General features: G+C 34.9%; 2 protein-coding genes across 3 annotated transcripts in view; one reads left to right on the top strand and one right to left on the bottom strand.

The window, feature by feature from the left end:
* The window catches only part of LOC148945076 (TATA-box-binding protein-like), a 41,854-nt gene extending 39,428 nt beyond the window's left edge, over positions 1–2,426 (bottom strand). Inside the window, exon 1 of one of the 2 annotated variants that reach the window (XM_089099379.1) lies at positions 2,291–2,426. The gene's annotated coding sequence lies outside the window, so the exon portion shown is untranslated. Of the gene's footprint in view, positions 1–2,215 lie in introns of both variants that reach the window. The other variant, XM_089099378.1, reaches the window with a different exon arrangement.
* LOC148945075 (uncharacterized) overlaps positions 1–20,409 on the top strand; it is a 67,107-nt gene extending 46,698 nt beyond the window's left edge. Inside the window, exons 3-4 of the mRNA XM_089099377.1 lie at positions 9,300–9,604; positions 18,807–20,409. Coding sequence (XP_088955503.1) covers positions 18,824–19,726 — 903 coding nt within the window. The 5' untranslated portion in view covers positions 9,300–9,604; positions 18,807–18,823 and the 3' untranslated portion in view covers positions 19,727–20,409. The remainder of the gene's footprint in view (positions 1–9,299; positions 9,605–18,806) is intronic.
* Positions 20,410–21,818: the final 1,409 nt, after the last annotated feature.

Here is a 21,818-nt window from a genome sequence, read left to right as displayed (position 1 = left end):
TTTGCTTAGATTAACATGCCCCTTAACATGCCCTGAAAGTTTCAAATTGATACCCTTGGCCGTTCCTGAGACAACTCAGATACACTTTTTTGACAACTTTCATGCACATAGTGTGTTTTAGCTTAATTCAACATCCTCCTCGAAATTCTACGAAGTTTTCCTCGTAATACCCTTGGCTTTTATACAGATCCAGGATCAAACATTTTCCAATAACACAACACTACCTATTAGTGTCACAAAAGACAACTTGTATTATATACATACGTTCACCAGGAGCCATGGGTGGTCATGTCACCCCGGGGGGGGGGGAGCTATTGCATCTTTTGACAATTTCGAATAAAATTCAGATAGGACATCTTTGGAGGTAAGGGAAAGGAGTAGGCGCAGAAATCAGGCTTGGGAGGGGTTATTTGCCCTCGAATTTGTTTTAAATATTAAAAAGGAAATTAGAACTTTCATTTTTCAGTCGAATAAGCCCTTTCCAAAGTTTCTACGACAATTTGTTCCATACGAAATGGCCTTTTCGAAAAGTAATACATTTAAGACTTGATTAGTGCTTTTGCGCTCCCTGTAGAAGAAAGGGTAATACCCTTTGGACAGGGTAAACGTTTCTCCAAAATCGGGAGCAACTAACAGTACTATTTACATTGGATGAAGACTTCAAATACGACCTTTTATCTCAGTTAAAGAATCCACATAGAAAACCGTAAATTCAGCTTAAGTTTACGAGCTGGATTGTAGCTTTGGAGGATTCGGGGAAAGGGGGCAAGTGACTCCCCGCCCCCCCCCCCAAGATTTTTTCTAGTACCTTCATTCCTTATTTCTTAATATGTTTGTAACTCTTCTTTTAGAGTCAATTTGGTGAATTATTGGCGTCCTTGTCACATTGCCCCCCTTCCCAAGATTTAGCTTATTGGTGCCCTTGTTACATTGGCCCCCAACAGAAGATTTTGCACTAGATCCGCCTCTGGCTTGTAATTGTAGTTTAAATTATAAGGAAATTTCTGCCAAATTATAACGAAATTTCAAACTGTGCATGCAGCAAAACCTCTAACGTATGTTTTTTTTAGCTCAAGTGTAAAGCTTTAAATCCAGTTAATGCCATGTTCACTAATTTCATATAATAGACGTCCTAAGAGTATTAATAGTATAGACGATATTTTCAGCTTCCTTACTATGCATGAGCCTATTGTTCTAAGAAGGCCTCCTTCTCTCCCTTTTACATATTTTATACAAGTGGTTCAAATTATTTAAGAGAATAAATTTACCTCCCTTCGGATTATAATGTGTATTCATTTCACTTGCCTTTGACAGTAACAACAAAATATTCAATTTCAAAATTCTCCGATTTTCTATTTTTAAACTTTAATATCTGCACTTTTTTCGTCATAGTTCTGACTTTGTTCGCTAACACTGTTAGTTTAAGCTCCATATTTTTTTTTGTGAAAGTTTGCAGGAAAGCTTCAAAAAGCACTTAATGCACTTAAAAAATACTTCTGCTAACAACTCACTGCAGTACCAGGCCGCTAACTTAGGCCAACACAGCTACGCAAGCTCTTCCTCCATCCCAATCTATTCAAAGCCTTCCTTTTTACACCCTCCCATGAAGTTCCCCTTTCTTTGAATCTTTCTTTATGACGTACTCCCACCCCAGATGAGGACGACCTGCTTTCCATTTTGCCCTAGACGGTTGGCCGAAAAGAATAATCTTTGGCAATCTTTCATCCACACAACGTGCCCTAGCCATCTCATCCTTTCTTTCATTATAGCCCTAGAGAGTGGTATTGAATCACATTTTTCGTACAGCCTATTTTTTTAAATACGGTCACTCAGCCGGGTACCCAGAACAATCCTTAAACAATTTCTCTGGAAAACATCTAGCAAATATTCATCCGCTTTTCGAAGCGCCCATGCTTTAGAGCCATATTTGACTACTCTCATCGCTGTAGCTTTTAATATTCTAATCTTGGTTTGCAGACTTATCTTCCTATTCTTCCAAACTTTTTTTAATTGTGAAAAAACACCCTGAGCCTTTGCTTTTCTATTTTTAACATCTTCACTGCTCTCACCATCTTTACTAATAATACTTCTAAGGTAAGTGAAGCTGCCCACTTGATCAATCTTTTCATTATCTTACGTCATCTTTTCATCTTCACTTATTCCTAGCCTTGTGTCTTAGTCTTCTTAACATTCATTTTTTTTTTTTTTTGCTCACCTTGTTAGCAAATTATTAAGCATTTTCTTCCTATGCAAGGAGGTATTTGTGTTACGCTCAAACACTAAACTCTACTTTTGAGTCAAATTTCACATTAAGTGTCCTGGTGACTCAGATTTATCATCTACAAATTGTCAAGCTTCGTGTTACTTATGTTGAGCTTTAATTTGAATCCAGATTTCTGTTTTCAACTGTCAGGTGTAAGGCTTATTCCGTCTAAAAAGAAGAAAACCATGGAGATTTATTAATATATTGCTGTTCGTGTTTTCAATAGTTCGTGGTAACAAACTATAAGTAAGGAGTGACCCAGCTCAATAATAACCGAAACTCTTAAAACAGAATTTTGATGTCAATAGATACATCAATAACATCAGGTTATTGTGCTGATTCAAAATATATAAAATTCATCAAGTTTAGTCTTACCCATCAAAAGTTGCGAACCTGAGAAAACTTGCCTGATTTTTGAAATAGGGGAGAAACACACCCTAAAATTTAAAGAATCTTAATGAAAATTATACCATCAGATCCAATAAACCAGGGGTGATTGTATCAAGAAATTGTCCTAGAAGATCGGGAGAGGTTTCATTCAAACGGTAAGTATAGGTTCTAGTGCCCTTTTTAAGTGACCAAAAAGATTGGAGGGCAACTGGCCCCCTCTCACGCCCTGTTTTTCTTCGAAGCTATCTGATAAAAATTTTGAGATAGTCATTTTGTTTATTAAAGTTGACAAATCCAATAACTATGTCTTAAAGGGAGTGGCCTAAAACTAAGGAAATTTGCCCATTGTCTACGCATAGTATTTGTTATTGGGAAGCATACACTTTTTTTTTCGGCGGAGTGGGGGAGTCTGCTTGGGTTGGTTTTCAATTGGGAGGATTTTTATTGGGGAGGAAAATTTCTGGAGATGAATTTTTCAAAAGAAATTTTATACTGGGCAGAGTTGACACAATTCATATACAAAATTCTTATTAGTTGTCTTACATTATTTTTTCCACCTTAATTTTGCACGTGGAGATGTTCCAGGGGCTATTTTTCACAAGTTTGGATTTCCAGGAAAAAATGCCATGGAAAGGAGCATTTCCATTGTGATTGAGAAACCGATTAGAAATTATTCTTTTTCAAATGGGAGTATGCTACGGAAAATTTTTCAGGCTGAATCGTCCAGAAATAAATTTTACGAAGAGGGGATTTTCAGCAAAGAAAGAGCTGTCTGGATGGAATTTCCACTCTACGTGGGATAAAATTCCCTCGGAGTTTCCATTGAGGGGAGGGGGGACATTTCATGGAGGGTGACCCAGATTTAGTGGCATTATTAGAAAAACAATCAGAAATTAGGTAAAAACTACATTTTTTAACTGAAAATAACGAGCAGCATTAAAACTCAAAAGGGCATAAATTATTCCTTACATGAAGGGTTGCACCCTTCTCAATACCTTACTCCTTAAGCTAAAATTTGACGGTTTATCCGACTTGGCTGATTTCAGTCCTTATAATTTGGTATTTTTACGTTGAGCCAAATTTGAACCTCAAAAGGAACAAAATGATTCTATGTCCCCTCCTCAACGTCTCGCTCTTTACATTAAAGTTTGACTCTTTCCAGTGTTGCCACACTGGCCTGGAAGAATTCGCTAAATCTAAGATGAAAATTTTTCTAAATCGCATCTGTGTTTACTAAATGCTTTAAAAATATTTTTCGCACACCGTCGAGCATCGATTTTACTGTAGGAGGATAATCGATAGGATTTTAATATAATTTTTTCCCTTTTTTCTCTCTCTCTGTCTTTTTCTCTTTTCTTTCGTTTTCCTTCAAATAAACCTACTGCTATCGCTTGTGAGTCGATTTTTTTAAAAATAAAATTATAGATTTCGCTGCATAGACTGCCAACATTGATTCGTAGGAGTTACGGGAAGTGAAATATTTCTTTTCAAAGAGTGTGGAGCTACTTCTAATTGGTTGAGGGTAGGCTTGGGCTTGTGCAGTACAGAATTAATATCCACCTCGAAGGTTTTCTTTTTTATGACTCCTTCGTAAGTCTGTAACTAGACTATTTTCGTTCCATGGGGGTTGGTCTCGACAGTTGGAGAATGAGAAACAACAACCCACTGTGAATATTCATCGGTCAGTAAACTACTGGTCTGATTGTTCAAATCCCTGCTCGCAGACTTGACCGAGTCGGACAACGGTTTTGCGTTTGCGCGTGTAAGAAGTAAATTCAAAAGGGCAACAGTTGTCTCACCTCTCCTACAGTATCTTACTCAGAGAAAAGATTCTACCAGAAAAAAATTGTGAGAGAGACCCCACGTAGTAAGCCTTGTGTGTACTTGACATATTTTTATTGCCATCCCCTTACGGGATGCTGTCTTGACACCGATGAAGCACTCAAGAACCTCGAATGCATCGATCCTTCTGTTGCTATGTGCAGCTCCGTAAATTACACAGTAATTTACTGTCTGAATAGACTGCAGTTTACTGCTATTGGTAGTTTTTGGTGCCTGACAAACAAGGAACTGCCTTCAAGACAATATTTTAAATGATTCTAGCATTGTTTTGAGCCGAACACTTTTTTTTTATGATGAACTTCAGACATAAAACAATTTCTTTTTGTGCCTAGATATTACCATCATTACAGGAACTTTATTAATTAAAATGATTAATCAATTGTTAGAGTGAATCGCAAATCAACCTTAGCAAGCATATGAAAATCTGCAAATACAGGATAAAAAAGACATAACTCCTCCGGTAGTTTCCAGAAGACAAAAAAAAAAATGTCAACCTCCTAGATGAAATGACTTAGGCGTATCCAGATACGCAATGCTAACTGGGCATAGTAGTCAATATGACATCTTTTTTCCAGTTATATGCCTGGACGAACCTTCACTCACATTCGGTATTTCAACAAGGTTGTTATCTTTTTAAGTGCTCCAAGAAATGATCAGAGAAAAAAAAAACAATCTGAACTATTCCTCAGTATCCTTAAAACCTATAACCTCCTCCTAAAAAGTTAAAAAAGGTTTTCTTGATCTCCACCTTGATATTGTTGACACTAACTGTGGCAGTATGGACCAAGTCGGTACTCCCGTATTTTTATTTTTTCTGCGCACCTTTTGTTTCGTGTGCATCATCGCAGCAGCAGTTTCCTTCTTTAGCCTATTCCGAAGCTTTGGCCTCATGTTTGAAAAAATGGAGATCAACCGTTCCGACTCAGAAGACGAATAGGGGAGACGGCACAGCTGCAATATAAATTCGCAAAGTTCATCAAACATCGGGCCCCCCCCCTACCAGATTTCACCGAACGCAAATTTTTCCAGGATGTATCAGGTTCAATTACGTCATTAAGTCTATTTATCGCAAAGTCTTTCCTAAACTCTAAGTCTGGCCATTGCACATCAACAATGTCCCTTTTTCCCTCAATTTCCCTGTCAGCCTTCCCTAACAAATATGGAAATGGAACCATGAGTGGTAAGAGTGTTCTAACTGAACCGCTCAAAGCAACGGATGGATCGATGTAATCAAGGTTCTTAAATGTTTCATCGTCGCTGTTGAACCTCTTGGAGATCTGCCAGCAGAGCTCTACACAATATGACCTGCAGTTTTTTCGGAATTTTATAAGCTTCAGCAGAAAATTCGCAAAATTGCTAGAATTTTTGGCGCCAGCTTCCAACTGTAAAAAATGAAATCCGGTGTTTGGCCTGAGGTTCAATTAACTCAGAGGAAGAACTACAATCTGGAGTGTCTGATCCTTCTGGGAGAGTTTCAAAACTTCCTCTTGTGCAGCCATTTTTATCACAATGGGCTTTGCAAAGCACTTCAATAGCGAGGTAAATGTGGCTCTGGTGCTACTCATAATACTGTGATCACAGATTGCTTTGCTCTGAAACTCCATATTGAGCACATAGATCTTCTTCAGGGTGAAAGACAGAAAATACGGATATGCTTTGTGTTAAGGATCGTTCATGAAACGATAAATCAGCCTTGCCTTCTCCCAACTAGCCCTTTCAGTGTCAGGGTTGCTAGATTGATTACCCAGGAAAAGAGCTAAGGTACTACTCCACTGTTCTTAAATTATGTTTACCTCTGCTTCAAAAGACAAACATCGTGTAGCCCTGATGGACAAAAGCTTGTGTTTGGAAATGTTCGTAAACTCTTGGAAAGTTTCATACTCCTTGACCCGTTTTGGATTATAACCAATATAATTGACTAGGTCTCTAAAGTCTCTCGGCCTTTCAGGTAAGAGTTCGAGCTTCAGGTTTTCAAAGCTTCACGCGATATACTGATGGTGATGAAGAGGTGGGAGGGATTGAAACTGAAGCCATATAATAAAAAACATTAATTTAGACAGGGAGAAATGTTCAAATTTTGTTCATAAGAATTAAACTGGCACAAAAATAATTTTATATTTATTTTTTCATATTTCAGGTAAATGTACTAAAAAACTTACTAGATTGAAACCTTTTCCAGAAATTTACTAAATTTGACCTCGATTTACTCAATTTGACCTCGATTTACTAAATTTACTAACTCGGGTTCGTTTTTATTAAATTTAGTAAAATTTTACTAAGTGTGGAAACCATAACTTTTCGTCACAACTCTACTTTCTTAAATATAAAAAAAAATTAGCGTAAAAAACGGGGCTTTGAGGAGGGTACATCCCCTTTCATAGACGGGATGATTTCTGTTCGTTTTAAGTTTTAATGTCACTGCTTAATTTCAGTTAAAGAGACTGTTTTCTTTTATTTATATTCCAACAAGACCATTCCAACCCAGAAAAGCCTTTTGAAGATGTATTTTTTGTTGTGTTTCCACGCTACCTGTTTTTGTATTTGTAAAAGAAGAACCCTAGCTTGATAGAAAATAATTTGTTGCTTTTGGACAAAGAGGAAGAAACAGAGGGAAAAGAACTGTCTTCATTAGGGTTATACTTCTCGTAGGCAATGCTGCCAACTTGCAAACTTTTCGTGTGAAATATACTCTCTTTTTTCATTGCACTCTTTCACACCAACGACCAGATTTGCGGTCTTTTTGCCCATTATTTGCTCTTTGCACTCTTTTTTGCACACTTTTATTAAATGATAATAAAAAAAAGCATTAAGCGAAATAAAAAATAAAATCAAACTTTTTAAGCGCAAAAGATGGAACAGTTAGCAAGTACAATCTTTGTTATCTATGCCTGGGCCTCTTTCTCGTGTTTTCAGCCATTTAACAAGAAGTAGATCAAACCATAGATAACCAGTGAAAACCTGGTTAATTCAATCAAGTTTTATAGAAGGAAGTTGAAAGCTGTTGGGCACAACTGTTCTTCATGAAAATGGAAAAGTGAGTATGAAACATGAACTAAGGCGATATAGAAGCAGCAACCTTAACAAACCTACTAAAGTTTAATCTCAAACTGATAAAATTCTGCAAAGACTTTAGGCCTGTGCACCATTTTAAAGCGTGATTGATCCATATTTCTTGTGATAGCCATTGTTCCTGAAATAAACACCTTATCTTACCAGCCAAGGGTCCAAGAATTTGCTTTGGATAGAACCCATACTATCAAAATGATATAAAAGAGTAAATTAGGAAAATATAGGTTAGCCTAAAATTGTAGTTTAGACTTTAGACCCTTCTTTCTACCCTGGAAAGCAGATGAGTTAGGTGAATGACACTTTCAGAAAATTTTTGAATGTAGGGCGCCATCTTAGAAATAACTTTCACAATAGCAGGGTTCAGAACAATCAGACATCAATGCTGCAGTTTGAAGACCTACCCAAAAAATTACATGCTGATTCTATTATTGAAGCCAGCCTGAAACTTATGTCGTGGGTTGTCTTGGAAGACATTCTACAAAAACGGACACTTTAATCCCATTGCTGAAAAATGCTTTTGGAGGCTCAGAACTTTGTAAAAGCTTCAATCAGGGCAGAACTAAAACTAGTGGGATGGTAAAAGACCAGTATCCGATTGAGCAAAATTATGTAAAACTAAAACCCCCACATCATGATACCAAAGAGAAATTGATAAGAATTGTATATATCAATGAATAGCAAAGAATCTAAGCTATGCATCGATATAGTTATTATTAAAATTATTCTAGATTAAACACTTGAAATAATTAGTTTATTGACTTACCTCCAAGAACCTCTTTTCGGTAATACCAATTACCCTATTTTGATGTATATTTCCTTTTATTGTTTCAGGTTGTTTTACACGCATAGCAGTCGGACACCTGCCTATTCTTTTACAGAATCTTTGACAGGAATGAATCATCGTCCCATTCCCGGCCAAAAGTCTCTAATTCCGGCCACCTTCGATGTATTAGTCACTTCAAAAACTTTTCGACATTTAAACTACTCTAATTACTGTATTATACGACATAGAAATTTAATTTTTTTTTTACCATTAAATTCCTTGTGCTTTTGTGAACAAGTAGGTTGCTAATTAAAATAGTTTTGCTTGTAGAGCGCTTCCTATTTTAAAATTTAGTAAGAATTTAACAAATCTGCTAACACTCGGACATATAGGAATCCCTCATTGTACATAGTTATTACGCAACATTGCTTATTTCTGTTCATTGATTTTCTATTATCAGCTGGCAGCCAATGAAACGAGTTTTCGTCCACCTGTTGCTATAGGCAGAACTCAGACAAGATAACTTCAAAAAAGCAAATGGTTATTAATTCATCATTTCGTCCCCTGAGAGCGGTTTTGTCGTATCTGCGACATTTTTGGGAAGTGGAGTTAAGACTGCAGTCTAACTTGAAATTTTGCTCTATCCGATTCCGTCAACCATTTTGTTGTAGCTCAGCTAGAAGTGCCCCAATTATAGATTTTTTGTTAATCATACCTCACATTTTGCCGTTTTGTTAAGAGCGGTTTTGTCGTACCTCATATGGGAAAATTACATAGGCATTTTTGTTGTCACTCCGTCAACGTATACTTTTGAAGAAGAAAAGATTTGGTTAAAGTTTCACAATGAGACCCAAACGGACATACAGGAATGTTGTATATTGGCATTATTTATTTAATTGTGTTGCAATTGTATTTTAATTGATTTATGACAAAGCAGCGCCGAATTACTCTGATTCTTGTTTTTCGACGCAGGCATTTGCTACATGTGAATTACCCCCTACCAATAGCACAATAAGTGATACCTGACATGGCTCAATGAATATTGACTAAAGTGACACCCAAGCAAGCTAGTGATTACAGAAGGCACAGATTAATCGAGTGATACGAACGCATATGACCGATTGGTTGAACGCGTCAAACCCCAAACAACAACAACAAACGGACATTGTTTACATCCGCACAAGCTGCACAATATTTGCCGGAATCCAGGTACCTCATTTTTGTGCAATATTCAGATTTTCAAAGGTCAGGACCCTCTAGAAGGGGAAGGAGTGCAGGTAGGCATTTCAAATACCTTCCCATGACATAGTCCTACTTTTGCTTTATGAGCCATCCCTTAAAGTTTCATTTTCCTAACCTAATCCCTTTCCAAGATGATTAAAAGTAGCTAAGGTAGAAGTAAAATTCTACGCTAGTTCAGCTACTTTTTGCTCTCTTGTAAAGAGGCTAGGTTAGGAAAATAAAACTTTCAGAAATGACTCTAGGTCCCAAAACGTACTCTGGGAAGGTATTGCCCAACTTTCATGTTAACCCTCTTTTGATTTCTAAGTCAAAAAAATTTACATACTTGATAGGTTAAAAATTTTGAACTAGGCTATTGGAATTTCAACAAAACAACAAGTTACCTATTTTCAGATATGCTATCTGCTTCTTTTTTTAGATTTAATTCTGAAAATGCAATTCCTGTTATTTGAGTCCAATTTTAAGCCATATCAATGGTTTTTTAATTAAATAATCGAAACCTTTTTACCCCTGTACTTGTTGGTTATAGCATCAACCTCAAATTCTTCATCTAAGTTGAACCTGTTTCTCTGCTGTTAAATCCTAATGAAATATCACAAAATATGATGAAAATTGAAAACTTTACTAACAAAATCATAGAAATTTGTAGCTCTTGTTCACAACAGGCCATAGATTATTATTTGTAAAACCAGAAATAAATGAAACAAATTGCAGCAATAAATGACATTCTGCTGTGAGCAAACCACGTTCTGACATGCAAACCAGCCTGTTTCTGACATGCTTTTTTAATAAATCTCTAACAAGGCTTTTATCAAAAGAGTATAAAACCATTTTGTGTCCATTGACACTCTGTTTTGGTTTGGGCAACAGCCCCTTATCCTGGAAAATTTTAATTGCCTCTTCTTCAGTTTTTAGGAAATTTCAAATTTTCATTTTAACATCTATATTTATACACTAGGTTTTTTTTAGTTCTGTGACCTGCAATCAGTTGGTCATACCAAGTTCATCACATTATAGCTTGTTATTGGTTAGGGAAAAATCTCCTGTAAAAAATCCAGCAAATAGACTCAATACTGTTTCTAATTAAAAGAGATGCACTAGGCTGTTCTGTGCAAGAGAAAAAGCGAGGGTTGAGGGGAATGGCAGACCCCCAAAATAAAAATTTTAACAAAAGAGGCTGCAAAAGCAGGGGGTTTTAGGGGTGGCTGCCCCCCAGCTGTACCTCCTAATCCCAGTACGTTTTAAGGTTCAAACTTGTGACTCAGCCTCTTTAACTCTTTAGAAAACGTAGTTTTTTTTCTAGTGAAGAGGCACAAGCGTGCCTCCTTGAACTTTTCTGACTGGTATACTCAAGATTTAAGCTATAGTTTTTTGTTTGTTTTTTCTAGCGAGGAAGATCTAGCTTCTGATTGAGAAAAAGGCAGTGATCCTCTCTATCGACCTGAACTAGATTAAATAAAAAAAACAAGTTTTTTAAACTGAAAGTAAGGAGCGACATAAAAACTTAAAACGAACAGAAATTATTCCGTATATGAAAGGGGCTGTCCCCTCCTCAACGCCTCGCTCTTTGCGCTAAAGTTTTTTATTGTTTTAAATAAAGTTGTGAGACAGAGTCAAACTTTAGCGTAAAGAGCGAGGCGTTGAGGAGGGGACAGCCCCTTTCATATACGGAATAATTTCTGTTCGTTTTAAGTTTTTATGTCGCTCCTTACTTTCAGTTTGAAAAACTTGTTTTTTTTATTTAATTTCTGATCGTTTTTTAGTTAATGCAGCTTTTATTTGCATAAAAATTTTACTTTACTTTTGCTAAATGGATGTCTTTACAAATTAACTTACGTAACTTAATTATATATTAGTATATTTTTCTTCTGGCAAAAAATACAAAATTTAAGATTTTTGAAGATATGAGATTGAAACCTATGTAATATGGTTTTCTGATACGCTGAATCTTACAGTGTGATTTTCATTAAAATTCTTTCACTTGTAGGGGATGTTTCCTCCATTTTAAAAAATCGAGTAAATTTTCTCAGGCTCGTAGCCTTTGATGAGTAATACTAAACTTAATAAAATTTATATATTTAGGATCAGCATTATAAACACATTCCTTTGATACATTTATTGACATAAAAATTTAAAGTTTCGATTACTATTGAGCCGTATCGCTTGTTTTTTTATTTTTTTTTTATTACGTATATGTTATTACTTATATGAAGGGGCTATCCCCTTATTCAATACAACGCTATTTAAGTTAAAAGTTAAAAAAAATTTTGATTCACAAACCCCTTAATAACAATGGCCTTTTAATTATAATATATAGCTATTTTTAAACAAATAAAAAAAACTCTAGCTTAACGTGCGAGTTATTGTCTTGGGGGAGAACCCCCTCACATACGTTATAATTTCTGTTCGTTTTAAGTTCTAATATTCCTTCTTACATTTCAGTTGAAAAAACTTGTTTGTTTTTTTTATTTAACTTCTGATCGTTTCTTAAATAATGCTTGGAAATCCGGCGCCCCCTTCATAAAAATGTCCCTTACCCCAAAGAAACATCCTCCACGGAAATATTCTCCAGAGTAATCCCCTCCTCTAGCCCCCCCCTCCAGAAAAAATCCTTCCTGAAAATGGTTGTATACTTCCCAATAACCAATAAATAATGCTGACAAGTCCGGCGCCCCCTTCATGGCAGTTTCCCTTCCCCATGAAAACTTCCTTCATGGAAAGATCCTTCCATATAGCCCCCAACCCTCTCCTTCCCCCACCTACCAGAAAAAATCTCCTCTGAAAAAGTCTGTATACTTCCCAATAACCAATACTATATGTTAACATTGAGTAAAGTTAATAACTTTCAGCCCTCCACCTGGGGACTTTGGGGGATCAAGTCATCCTAAAAGACATTTTTATCATATTTTCGACCATGCTGAACAAAATGGCTATCTCAAAATTTTGATCGGGTGACTTTGGGAAAAAAATGAGCGTGGGAGGGGGCCTAGTTGCCCTCCATTTTTTTTGGTCACTTAAAAAGGGCACTAGAACTTTTAAATTCCGTTCCAAAGAGCTCTCCCACGATATTCTAGGACCACTGGGTCGATACGATCACCCCTGGGAAAAAAAAAAAACAAACAAATAAACACGCATTCGTGATCTTTCTTCTGGCAAAAAATGGAAAATTCCACATTTTTGTAGATAGGAGCTTGAAACCTCTACAGTAGGGTTCTCTAATACGCTGAATATGATGGTGTGATTTTCATTAAGGTTCTATAACTTTTAGGGGGTCTTTTCCCCTTTTTTCGAAAATCAGCCAAATTTTTCTCAGGCACGTAACTTTTGATGGGTAGCACTAAACTTGATCAAAGTTATATATTTGAAATCAGCATTGAAATCTGATTCTTTTGATATATCTATTGGTATCAAAAACCCGTTTTCTAGAGTTTCGGTTACCATTGAGCCGGGTCGCTCCTTACTTACAGTTCGTTACCACGAACTGTTTGATAAAGCAGCCTTTCAGAACTAAATTTCCAAGAATCTGATCAGGAAGTAGCTTAGGCTCTTGTAGAAAATGTAGATTATGATCTCTTTTCAGAAGTTAATGTGAGTGTTGGCTGTGGTTCTAGTTCAAGTGCCATAACAGGTTCAGTGGCAGTAGAAAATCAGGAACACTTCGAGATTCCCAATAATGCTGAACCTGTACAATGTTACAATGTTTACAATGTGTACAATGTTTGTACAATGTGTACAATGTGTACAGTGTGTACAATGTTTGAATGTTAAACTTGACTCACTCATTAATAATTTAAAGCATCATCTTGAAAAATTTAAAATCCACTTAAGAATACCCAAAAGCAGTTTCATGCTATTCTTCTTTCTTTAAAAATATACCCTATATAAATATCCTGTCAGAAGAGGCCGAAAAAGCTTGGGAGAAGAACTGCAAAAGCTCCACGGATATGGCCAATGAAACCCATGGCTTTAGAAAGCGGGCTAAGCAACAGTGTATATTTACGAAGACCTGAGATCTCATAGAAAATCGCAAGAAGCTAAAGTCGAGCTTCCTTGGGGAAAGCGCTCAGAGGTGACCAAGAGCTTGGCCTATGAAGAAGCTTAAATAATTTCTGCGACCACACTGGCTAATCATGATAAATCAAAAACTCGTGAAGAAATGAAGAAAATGAGGACAATTAACAGCCAGTGAGAAAAAAAATGAAAAATTATGCAAATGTTTCAGTCAAGACCTCCGCTTGACCGTCCTCAGTGCAGAATAAGACTGATAAAAATATAAAAACCAAACCTTAAAATAAAAACACCAAATTAAAATGTGACGACCCTTTCCTAGTAACAGTGAAAGGGTAACTAAATATATATATATATATATATATATATATATATATATATATATATATATATATATATATATATATATATATATATATATATATATATATATATATATATATATATATATATATATATATATATATATATATATATATATATATATATTGATATACTATATTGATGTATATATGAGGGTGGTGTGTGTATATAGCATCTTGATTTGTTTCCTCTACTATATCTGTGTGTGTATGTATTATCTGTATATATATGTATATATATCTTTATATGTCTTGTATATATGTATCTATGTCTATGTTGTCTGTCTCTCAGTGTATATATATATATCTGTATATATATATATATCTATATCTCTTTATATATATACTCTATATATATATATATATATATATATATATATATATATATATATATATATATATATATATATATATATATATATATATATATATATATATATATATATATATATATATATATATATATATATATATATATATATATATATATATATATATTGAGTATACAGAAGGTTGATGCTTTACATAACACTATTGAGGGGGGGGGGTAAAGCATCTTGATTTGTTTCCTCCACTAGATCTGGTGAGGAAGTTACTGAAAGTAATGAGGATACATCCTTTTAATGTCTTGCAAATGACCCAGTCAAAGTTATTTGACTTTCAAAAGCCAGCAAAGCTGCACAAGTACTCGTTGGTACCGTATTCAAAAGTAAAACAACTTGAGCTCCGTTAGGATAACGCTAAGAGAGTTTGGTTCAAAACTTCCTTCTCTGGAGACATGCAAATGGCTACTATATCACAAGAATGTACTTCGATTAAAAAGTGTCCCAACACTTCGGCTGTCCGGGTTGTCAAACGTCTTGTTTTGCCCAAACTTTGTGGCGAAAAGATTGATCTACCTGAGGCGAAAATCAAAGATGTCAAGTATCTCTTGAAGTTCATCCCCAACCAAGACAAGGAGTATTTTGAAACCAATATTGAACAGTACTACAAGGCCAAGGGGGATGCTGAACGTTTGGAAGCCTCTCCGCCTACGTGAGATCCCTGTCCAGAGGAGGATTTCACTAAAGCAAAACGGCAGTCGGCAAAGAAACTTAACAAAAAATAAACATTTCTGACGTTTTTTGTAATTTTTATACTTTTTCAAATAGACATTTTTCGTTTGTCGTATCTTCATGGTGAAAAGAATAGGCAACCCACACCATTTTATCGTATCTCAGTTAACTCCCATTTCGTTAAGGGCGGATTGTCGTATCTGTATTTCATTTCAAGTTTCGACAATTAAAACTTTACCTTTTCCAAATATAAAAACCAAACCTTAAAATAAAAACACCAAACTAAAATTGGACGACCCTTTTCTATATATATATATATATATATATATATATATATATATATATATATATATATATATATATATATATATATATATATATATATATATATATATATATATATATATATATATGTCTCTCTCTCTCTACTATATATATATATATATATATATATATATATATATATATATATATATATATATATATATATATATATATATATATATATATATATATATATATATGTGTGTGTGTGTGTGTGTGTGTGTGTGTGTGTGTGTGTGTGTGTGTGTGTGTGTGTGTGTGTGTGTGTGTGTGTGTGTGTGTGTGTGTGTGTGTGTGTGTATATATATATATATATATATATATATATATATATATATATATATATATATATATATATATATACTTACTTTTACTTACTTAAAGCTCTTGCTCGGCAGCGTCGCCAGCGTAGAGGGAACCAGTCGTCAGCGCCGTCAGTCTTCTCCAGAGTGATCGGTTCAGGGCGAGGGTTGTCACTTCAGCCGGGTTGGTGTTTCTGGAGGCGAGCCGATCACGGATGACGTCCGCCCATCTGTTGCGTGGTCTTCCCCCAGGACGCCTCCAGCCGTTTGCAGCTGGGTCGAAAACGAAGATGAGCCGGGCAGGTGTTTGGGCAGGCAGACGGAGCAGATGACCATACCAACGGAGCGAGCGAGACTCAAGCTGCTCGGACAGGGGTGGGAGTTTGAAGGACCTGAGGATTTCCGAATTTCGTGCCCTGTCGGGCCATCGGGAGCGTTCGATTTTTCGGAGGTGTTTCGTCTGGTTGTTATCTACCTTCAGCGTCTGTGTCTGAGTCAGCGACCAAGTCTCAGCAGAATATATATATATATATATATATATATATATATATATATATATATATATATATATATATATATATATATATATATATATATATATATATATATATATATATATATATATATATATATATATATATATATATATATATATATATATATATATATATATATATATATATATATATATATATATATATATATATATATATATATATATAAATATATATATATATATATATATATATATATATATATATATATATATATATATATATATATATATATATATATATATATATATATATATATATATATATATATATATATATATATATATATATATATAGGTCCAGTCCAGATCTGTTTTTGCTACTGAACATGTATTAGAAATGTGGGACGTGTCTAGACATGATTTACCTAGAAACAAGACGTCCGGGTGGAACGGACTGTGTCATAGAAAAAAAAGGGTATGTCCTGACGAATCATGCGCGAGAAATCTTGCCTAGAAACAGGGCGCGGGGCGTTAGGAGCTTCACATTAGCTTCCCGTAATGGCCTTGAAAGAAACATTAGAATTGTCTGCAAATGATATTTTCCAATGATATGATGCCATATACAAGGGTATCAGAAGTATTTCACTGTAAGCAACAAGTCTCAGAATGTTTTTTCTCTATGCTTCTATAAAACCTATATATATAATTCTATGAAGGATATAAAAGAGCAATTTTACAGAGGTTTCAAGGCCTTTTCTGCAAAAGAGTGGAATCTATCAGTTTTTCCCAAAAGTAAGATAACAGATCCATGTTTACTTGCTTATGTTTTTTGTAAAGTGTGATCATACCGAACCAATTGTCTTAGAAGACCGAACAAAGGTTCATTAAAACAGAAATTAAAAGCTCTATAGCCTTTTTTCGGTAGCAACAAAAGATTTTGCCACAGCAAACTAACGAGAAGTCAGTCGAATAAAAATTCTGAGATAGCCGATTGACTACAAATTAGAAGAAAGAATGCTTTTTATTTAATTCCTTATAGTTTTGCTGGTCATGGCGAAATTCCCCTTGTGCAGAAAATATTTTCCGAAATCTCTTCCCCCCCCCCTGTAATGAGAGTTTCCCTGCAAAAATTTATCTGTTGACAACCTCTTCCGCGGAAAATTCCCCCATCTATCAGGCAAAAATTCCCCAGATAATTCCAACTCTGCTGAGAATTCTCACGGGAAAATTCTCCCCATGTAAAATGAAATCACTGATGATAAAGTAAGACAAATATAAAGAATTTTGGATAAAAGTTCTGGCAAACTCCCTCCGTGTCAAATTATCCATGAAAACCTAGCCCCCTTAACTTCTATCGCAATGGAATTTTTTTTGTAGAGAATCCTGCGGGGAAAAAAAATTGTGGAAAAGGCCTAGTTGGCCTTAAGTTTCTTTCGTCACCAGAAAAGGGTAATATAACTTTTCATTACCGTTCAAATGAGCCCTCTCCTAACCTTATAGGACTATGTGTTTGGTACAATCACCTCTGTCTGGAACAAATGAAAAAAAAATCACGTATCTGTGTCTGTGATCTTTCCTCTCGTAAAAAAATAAATAAATACAAATTCTACATTTTTAAAGATAAGAGCTTAAAAACTCTTAAGTAGTCCGTAGATACTCTTAAGTAGATATTTAATCTTGTATGACTCATCCTCTTTGTTCGTATTATTTGTTGTTTTTTACCTTCTTACTAAATTGATTTTTTTCAATTGTTCTCTAGGGGATCCCACGCCCCCCTACTCCAGGACAAAAATTTTCAGATATTCCAGGGCAAGAAACTTTCTCCAGTTTCTAAATGAAGTATTGTCAAAATGGGATGATGAAAATTGATTACAGAGCTGTATCGGGGTATTTTACAGAGGGTTGTTTTCCGTACGGGATATTTCCAACGAAAGGGAGGAATATTTTTCGCGGTCGGTATTTTTGAAGAGCGGGTTGTTTTCCATACGGGAAACAACCCTCTGTGTGAGGGGGGGGGGTTCAGGGGATTTAACTCCTAAAACAGATATACCTAGAGCAAGGTAAACTGAATAATAACATTAAAGTACGCCAACATTTTTCAAAGAAAATAATCAATTATTTGACCCTACTTTCCACAAATATATTTAGCATTTTTCGGAATTTGCGAGAAAAATAAAATTCAGGTAATTTTTGCTATTAAATGATATCTTCATCTTAATTTCTTCGCTGAAGTACAAGAGAAAAATAAGTGTCAAGAAATTTTACATGGCAGATTGATAGAAAGAAGATATTTCTTAGCCTTCTAAACCATCCTAAATTTAATGTAATAATATATTTTGAATGCGAAAAAAAAACTGAAATTTAGTTTATTCTTTTCGTCTTCACTGTGAATGAAGCACTTGAATATCATTAAGAGTTTTGAAGGGCTGATTTTAAAAGAAATTGGTACATTCACGTGCATTTATAAGACCATAACAGCAGCATATTCAAAATAAAACCAATTTATTGAGAAAGAAACTGTATCTTCGTATACAAGATGAAGAATGACGTCATTATTAAAGCATACATTCATCGATGACGCAAAAAGTAAAACTATACTCTGAAACTGTATAATGACGTCAGTACATAATGACGTCATATCGTTGATTAAAGATAGAACTGCAAATGCGTCAATATCATTTGTTTTTTAGCACCCATTGAAGTGAGTATGAAAACAAAAGCGAGTCTGTCTCATAACATAGGGAAGAAATCAACGCTTTGCCTTGTAACGCAAATAAAGGAAGAGGCTCTAACTTTAACAAATAAAGCAGTTACTTCAGAAGCAGAAAACAACGTCAGCTTACAGAACGGCACATGGATAAATAATACATATGAAGTTCCTCAAAAAATGGCTTGTTTGGTAACACAGAATACACAATTGAAAGACCAACCGAAATTATTTGAGAGCGCCAAGGACCCAAGACTAGTGTTGAGGACTATTGTTAGAGTTGAGACAACCGTGGACGTCTTGTCTGAGATAACAGGCAAGGCAGAATTTATTTCCGCCCAATTAATGGATGAATCAGGTACAAACATTTCTAAACTTGCACCGTCTATAAAAAGGGTTTTTGAAGACATAAGTGAACAAGGCAAAAAAGCTGTGAATCCGAAAAAAAGAAAAACTTGTGACTTAAGCTCTGAAATTTCAAGCCCATCAGTACCAGTGAAGGCTGAATGTATGTCAATCTCATTGCGTAATGAACCAGGTGTAAACATAAAAAATCTTCCTCCAGAGGTGATTCAGCATATTGCCAAATTTTCAGATGTCGACTCTGTTAATAGTTTGGCTTGTACCTCAAAACATATGAATTACGAATTGAATAACAACTCCCTATGGAATTATATCTATCACAGAGAAACAAGGCAATTATTAGAACATATTGAAAGAAAAATGCAAAGTCGTGTATTTAAAAGAGGGATGAGGCTATGGATTCCATTGATTCTTTTAAAGGATAGGATCAAATCAAACCTCAATAATCTCTTGTATCGACGACCCTTGAATTGGAAGAAATTATACAAGTCAGAGAATAATGGATACGAAGCAATATGTAGAAATTATCATCATCTATGATCTGTAAGAATTTATAATATGGATAATATTAAATCTTTGACTACACGAATAGTTACTCATAAGTGACACAATAATTCACAAACGCTACACAGGATCCAAAAAACACGTCAAAGCGTAGAGTTCAGAAATTTTTTTGCCATAGAAAAACTATTTCCCACTATATATTATCCAGAAAACAAAATCACCTTGATTTTGAAAACTTTTCCTTTGGTATTTTCATCAAAAGTTGAAAATAATAGCTTAGGTTATTTTTTTCTTCTTTTTTCGGTTTCAAAGTCATTTATTTCTCTGTTACAGATACACAACACACAAGATACACAAATATCTGGCAGAGAGACAAGCTTATTTTGCAAATTAAAAAAAACAACTGATATTCAATAAAAAAATCTTACAAACAGAAATAAATAAGAAAATATTCATTGCTTGTTTTAAGTTTTCATATCTTTTTTTGGTGGTAGAAAATGAAAAGCTCATCCGTTTTAAGTGTAATTAAATGAAATAATATGCAGACTGAAGTAGCTCCAGGAAGATGTTAAAATTTTCATCCTGGTTCGTCACTTTTTATCCAAGCAAAATGTTAGGACACTTAGTATCAGTTATTGAGTTTAAGCTTTGATTTCCAAATGCTCACAAGAATTACCAAATTTAAGAAAGTTGCAACAATAAGTCACCTGTGGTCAAAATACTTAGACTCCTCTTCGATCCCCACCCAGACTCGTAGTTAGGGGTATTTAGACTTTTTTGCTTTTCTTCAAAGCTTTGAAAAAAGTGTTATAATATTCCAAATGTTACATTTGTGCATATTTTTGGTAATCATTTGTGGGGTGATCGAATTTTCTAAGCCACAGTAGACACGTAAGAACGTTACAACACCTAGTACCCTGAGGTCATAAGACTGTCAAAGACTCCTCCTAGAACCTCCCAAATTGAAAGCTTTTATTATGACCTGCCCTTTTAGTGTAACTTGGGCACTGGACCAAGGGCGCCATTGTTACTCGAGCGCAACGTTAGGTGGGGATGTCGATATCGCTTTCGTCACACAAATTCGTTTTAGTGTGAATCTGCCTGTTAAATATGAATGAATGTTTTCAAAGTAAACCATTTTCATAAATAGAAAAAAAAACGGATTGGACGCATATGTCCCTTTCCCTTTGGACGATGAAACCATGCAAGTGCTGTATCAAGTATAAGTCACAAAAGTCTTGTTCATTTTTGTCAACTTTTTAACTTTTTGGTATCCCTGCTTTCAATAAAAAAAATCAAGGTACTATCACTTAAATATAATAATTCCCTATGCCCCCCCCCTTTGCATACCATCTTGATAGAATCCCGTCTCTGCTTTAAATGAAAAAAATAATTATATTATTGGCACCCCTGCTTTCAAAAAAATATCGAGGTATTATCATTTAAATATGAAAGCTCACTATCCCCCCCTGGATACCACCTTGATAGGATGCCGTCTCTGCTTTGAAGTAAAATAAATGAACTTTTTGGGATCCCTGCTTTCAATAAATAAAATTTCTAGCTATTATCATTTAAATATAATTCCTCCCTACCCCCCCCCTCTGGATACCAGCTTTCATTACAAAAATAATTTACTGAATAATTAACAAGGTCACTATATGGTTCAAACAAACACGCAAAATAATGTTAAACAGCTTAGCAATCCTTGAAAAAAAAATTTAGGTTATGATTAAAGGGGTACAAACACAACAAAAAAAATTTCTAAATTATTAATAAATACCTCAAATAATTGTAAAACTGAGTGATAGATTCGCAATGTCAGTCCATAAGATCAAAAGACTCGAAATAAAAGGGATCACAAACAAAAGCCAAATCAGGCCAGTAGCCTATGAGAAATCGCAAAATACCAAAGACACTGAACATATCCTAATGGGTGGCCTGGGGTCTATCAAAATATTTCAATGGTTTCCCAGGGAATTTGATATCATTTTCTTCTGTCTCCACTTTAAATGAAAAAATAATTATCTTTTTGGCATCCCTGCTTTCAATAAAACAAAGTGAGGTATTATCATATAAAAATGATAGCCCCCTATCCCCCTCCCCTATAGGCAATAATTTACAATTTATT

This window comes from Artemia sp. Qi Xiang Cuo, chromosome 13, assembly GCF_049724085.1.
Source record: "Artemia sp. Qi Xiang Cuo chromosome 13, ASM4972408v1, whole genome shotgun sequence".
In the NCBI taxonomy this organism is placed as follows: domain Eukaryota; kingdom Metazoa; phylum Arthropoda; class Branchiopoda; order Anostraca; family Artemiidae; genus Artemia; species Artemia sp. Qi Xiang Cuo.
The sequence above is the reverse complement of the archived record's forward strand: the minus strand, read 5'-3'. Positions and strand labels throughout refer to the sequence as shown.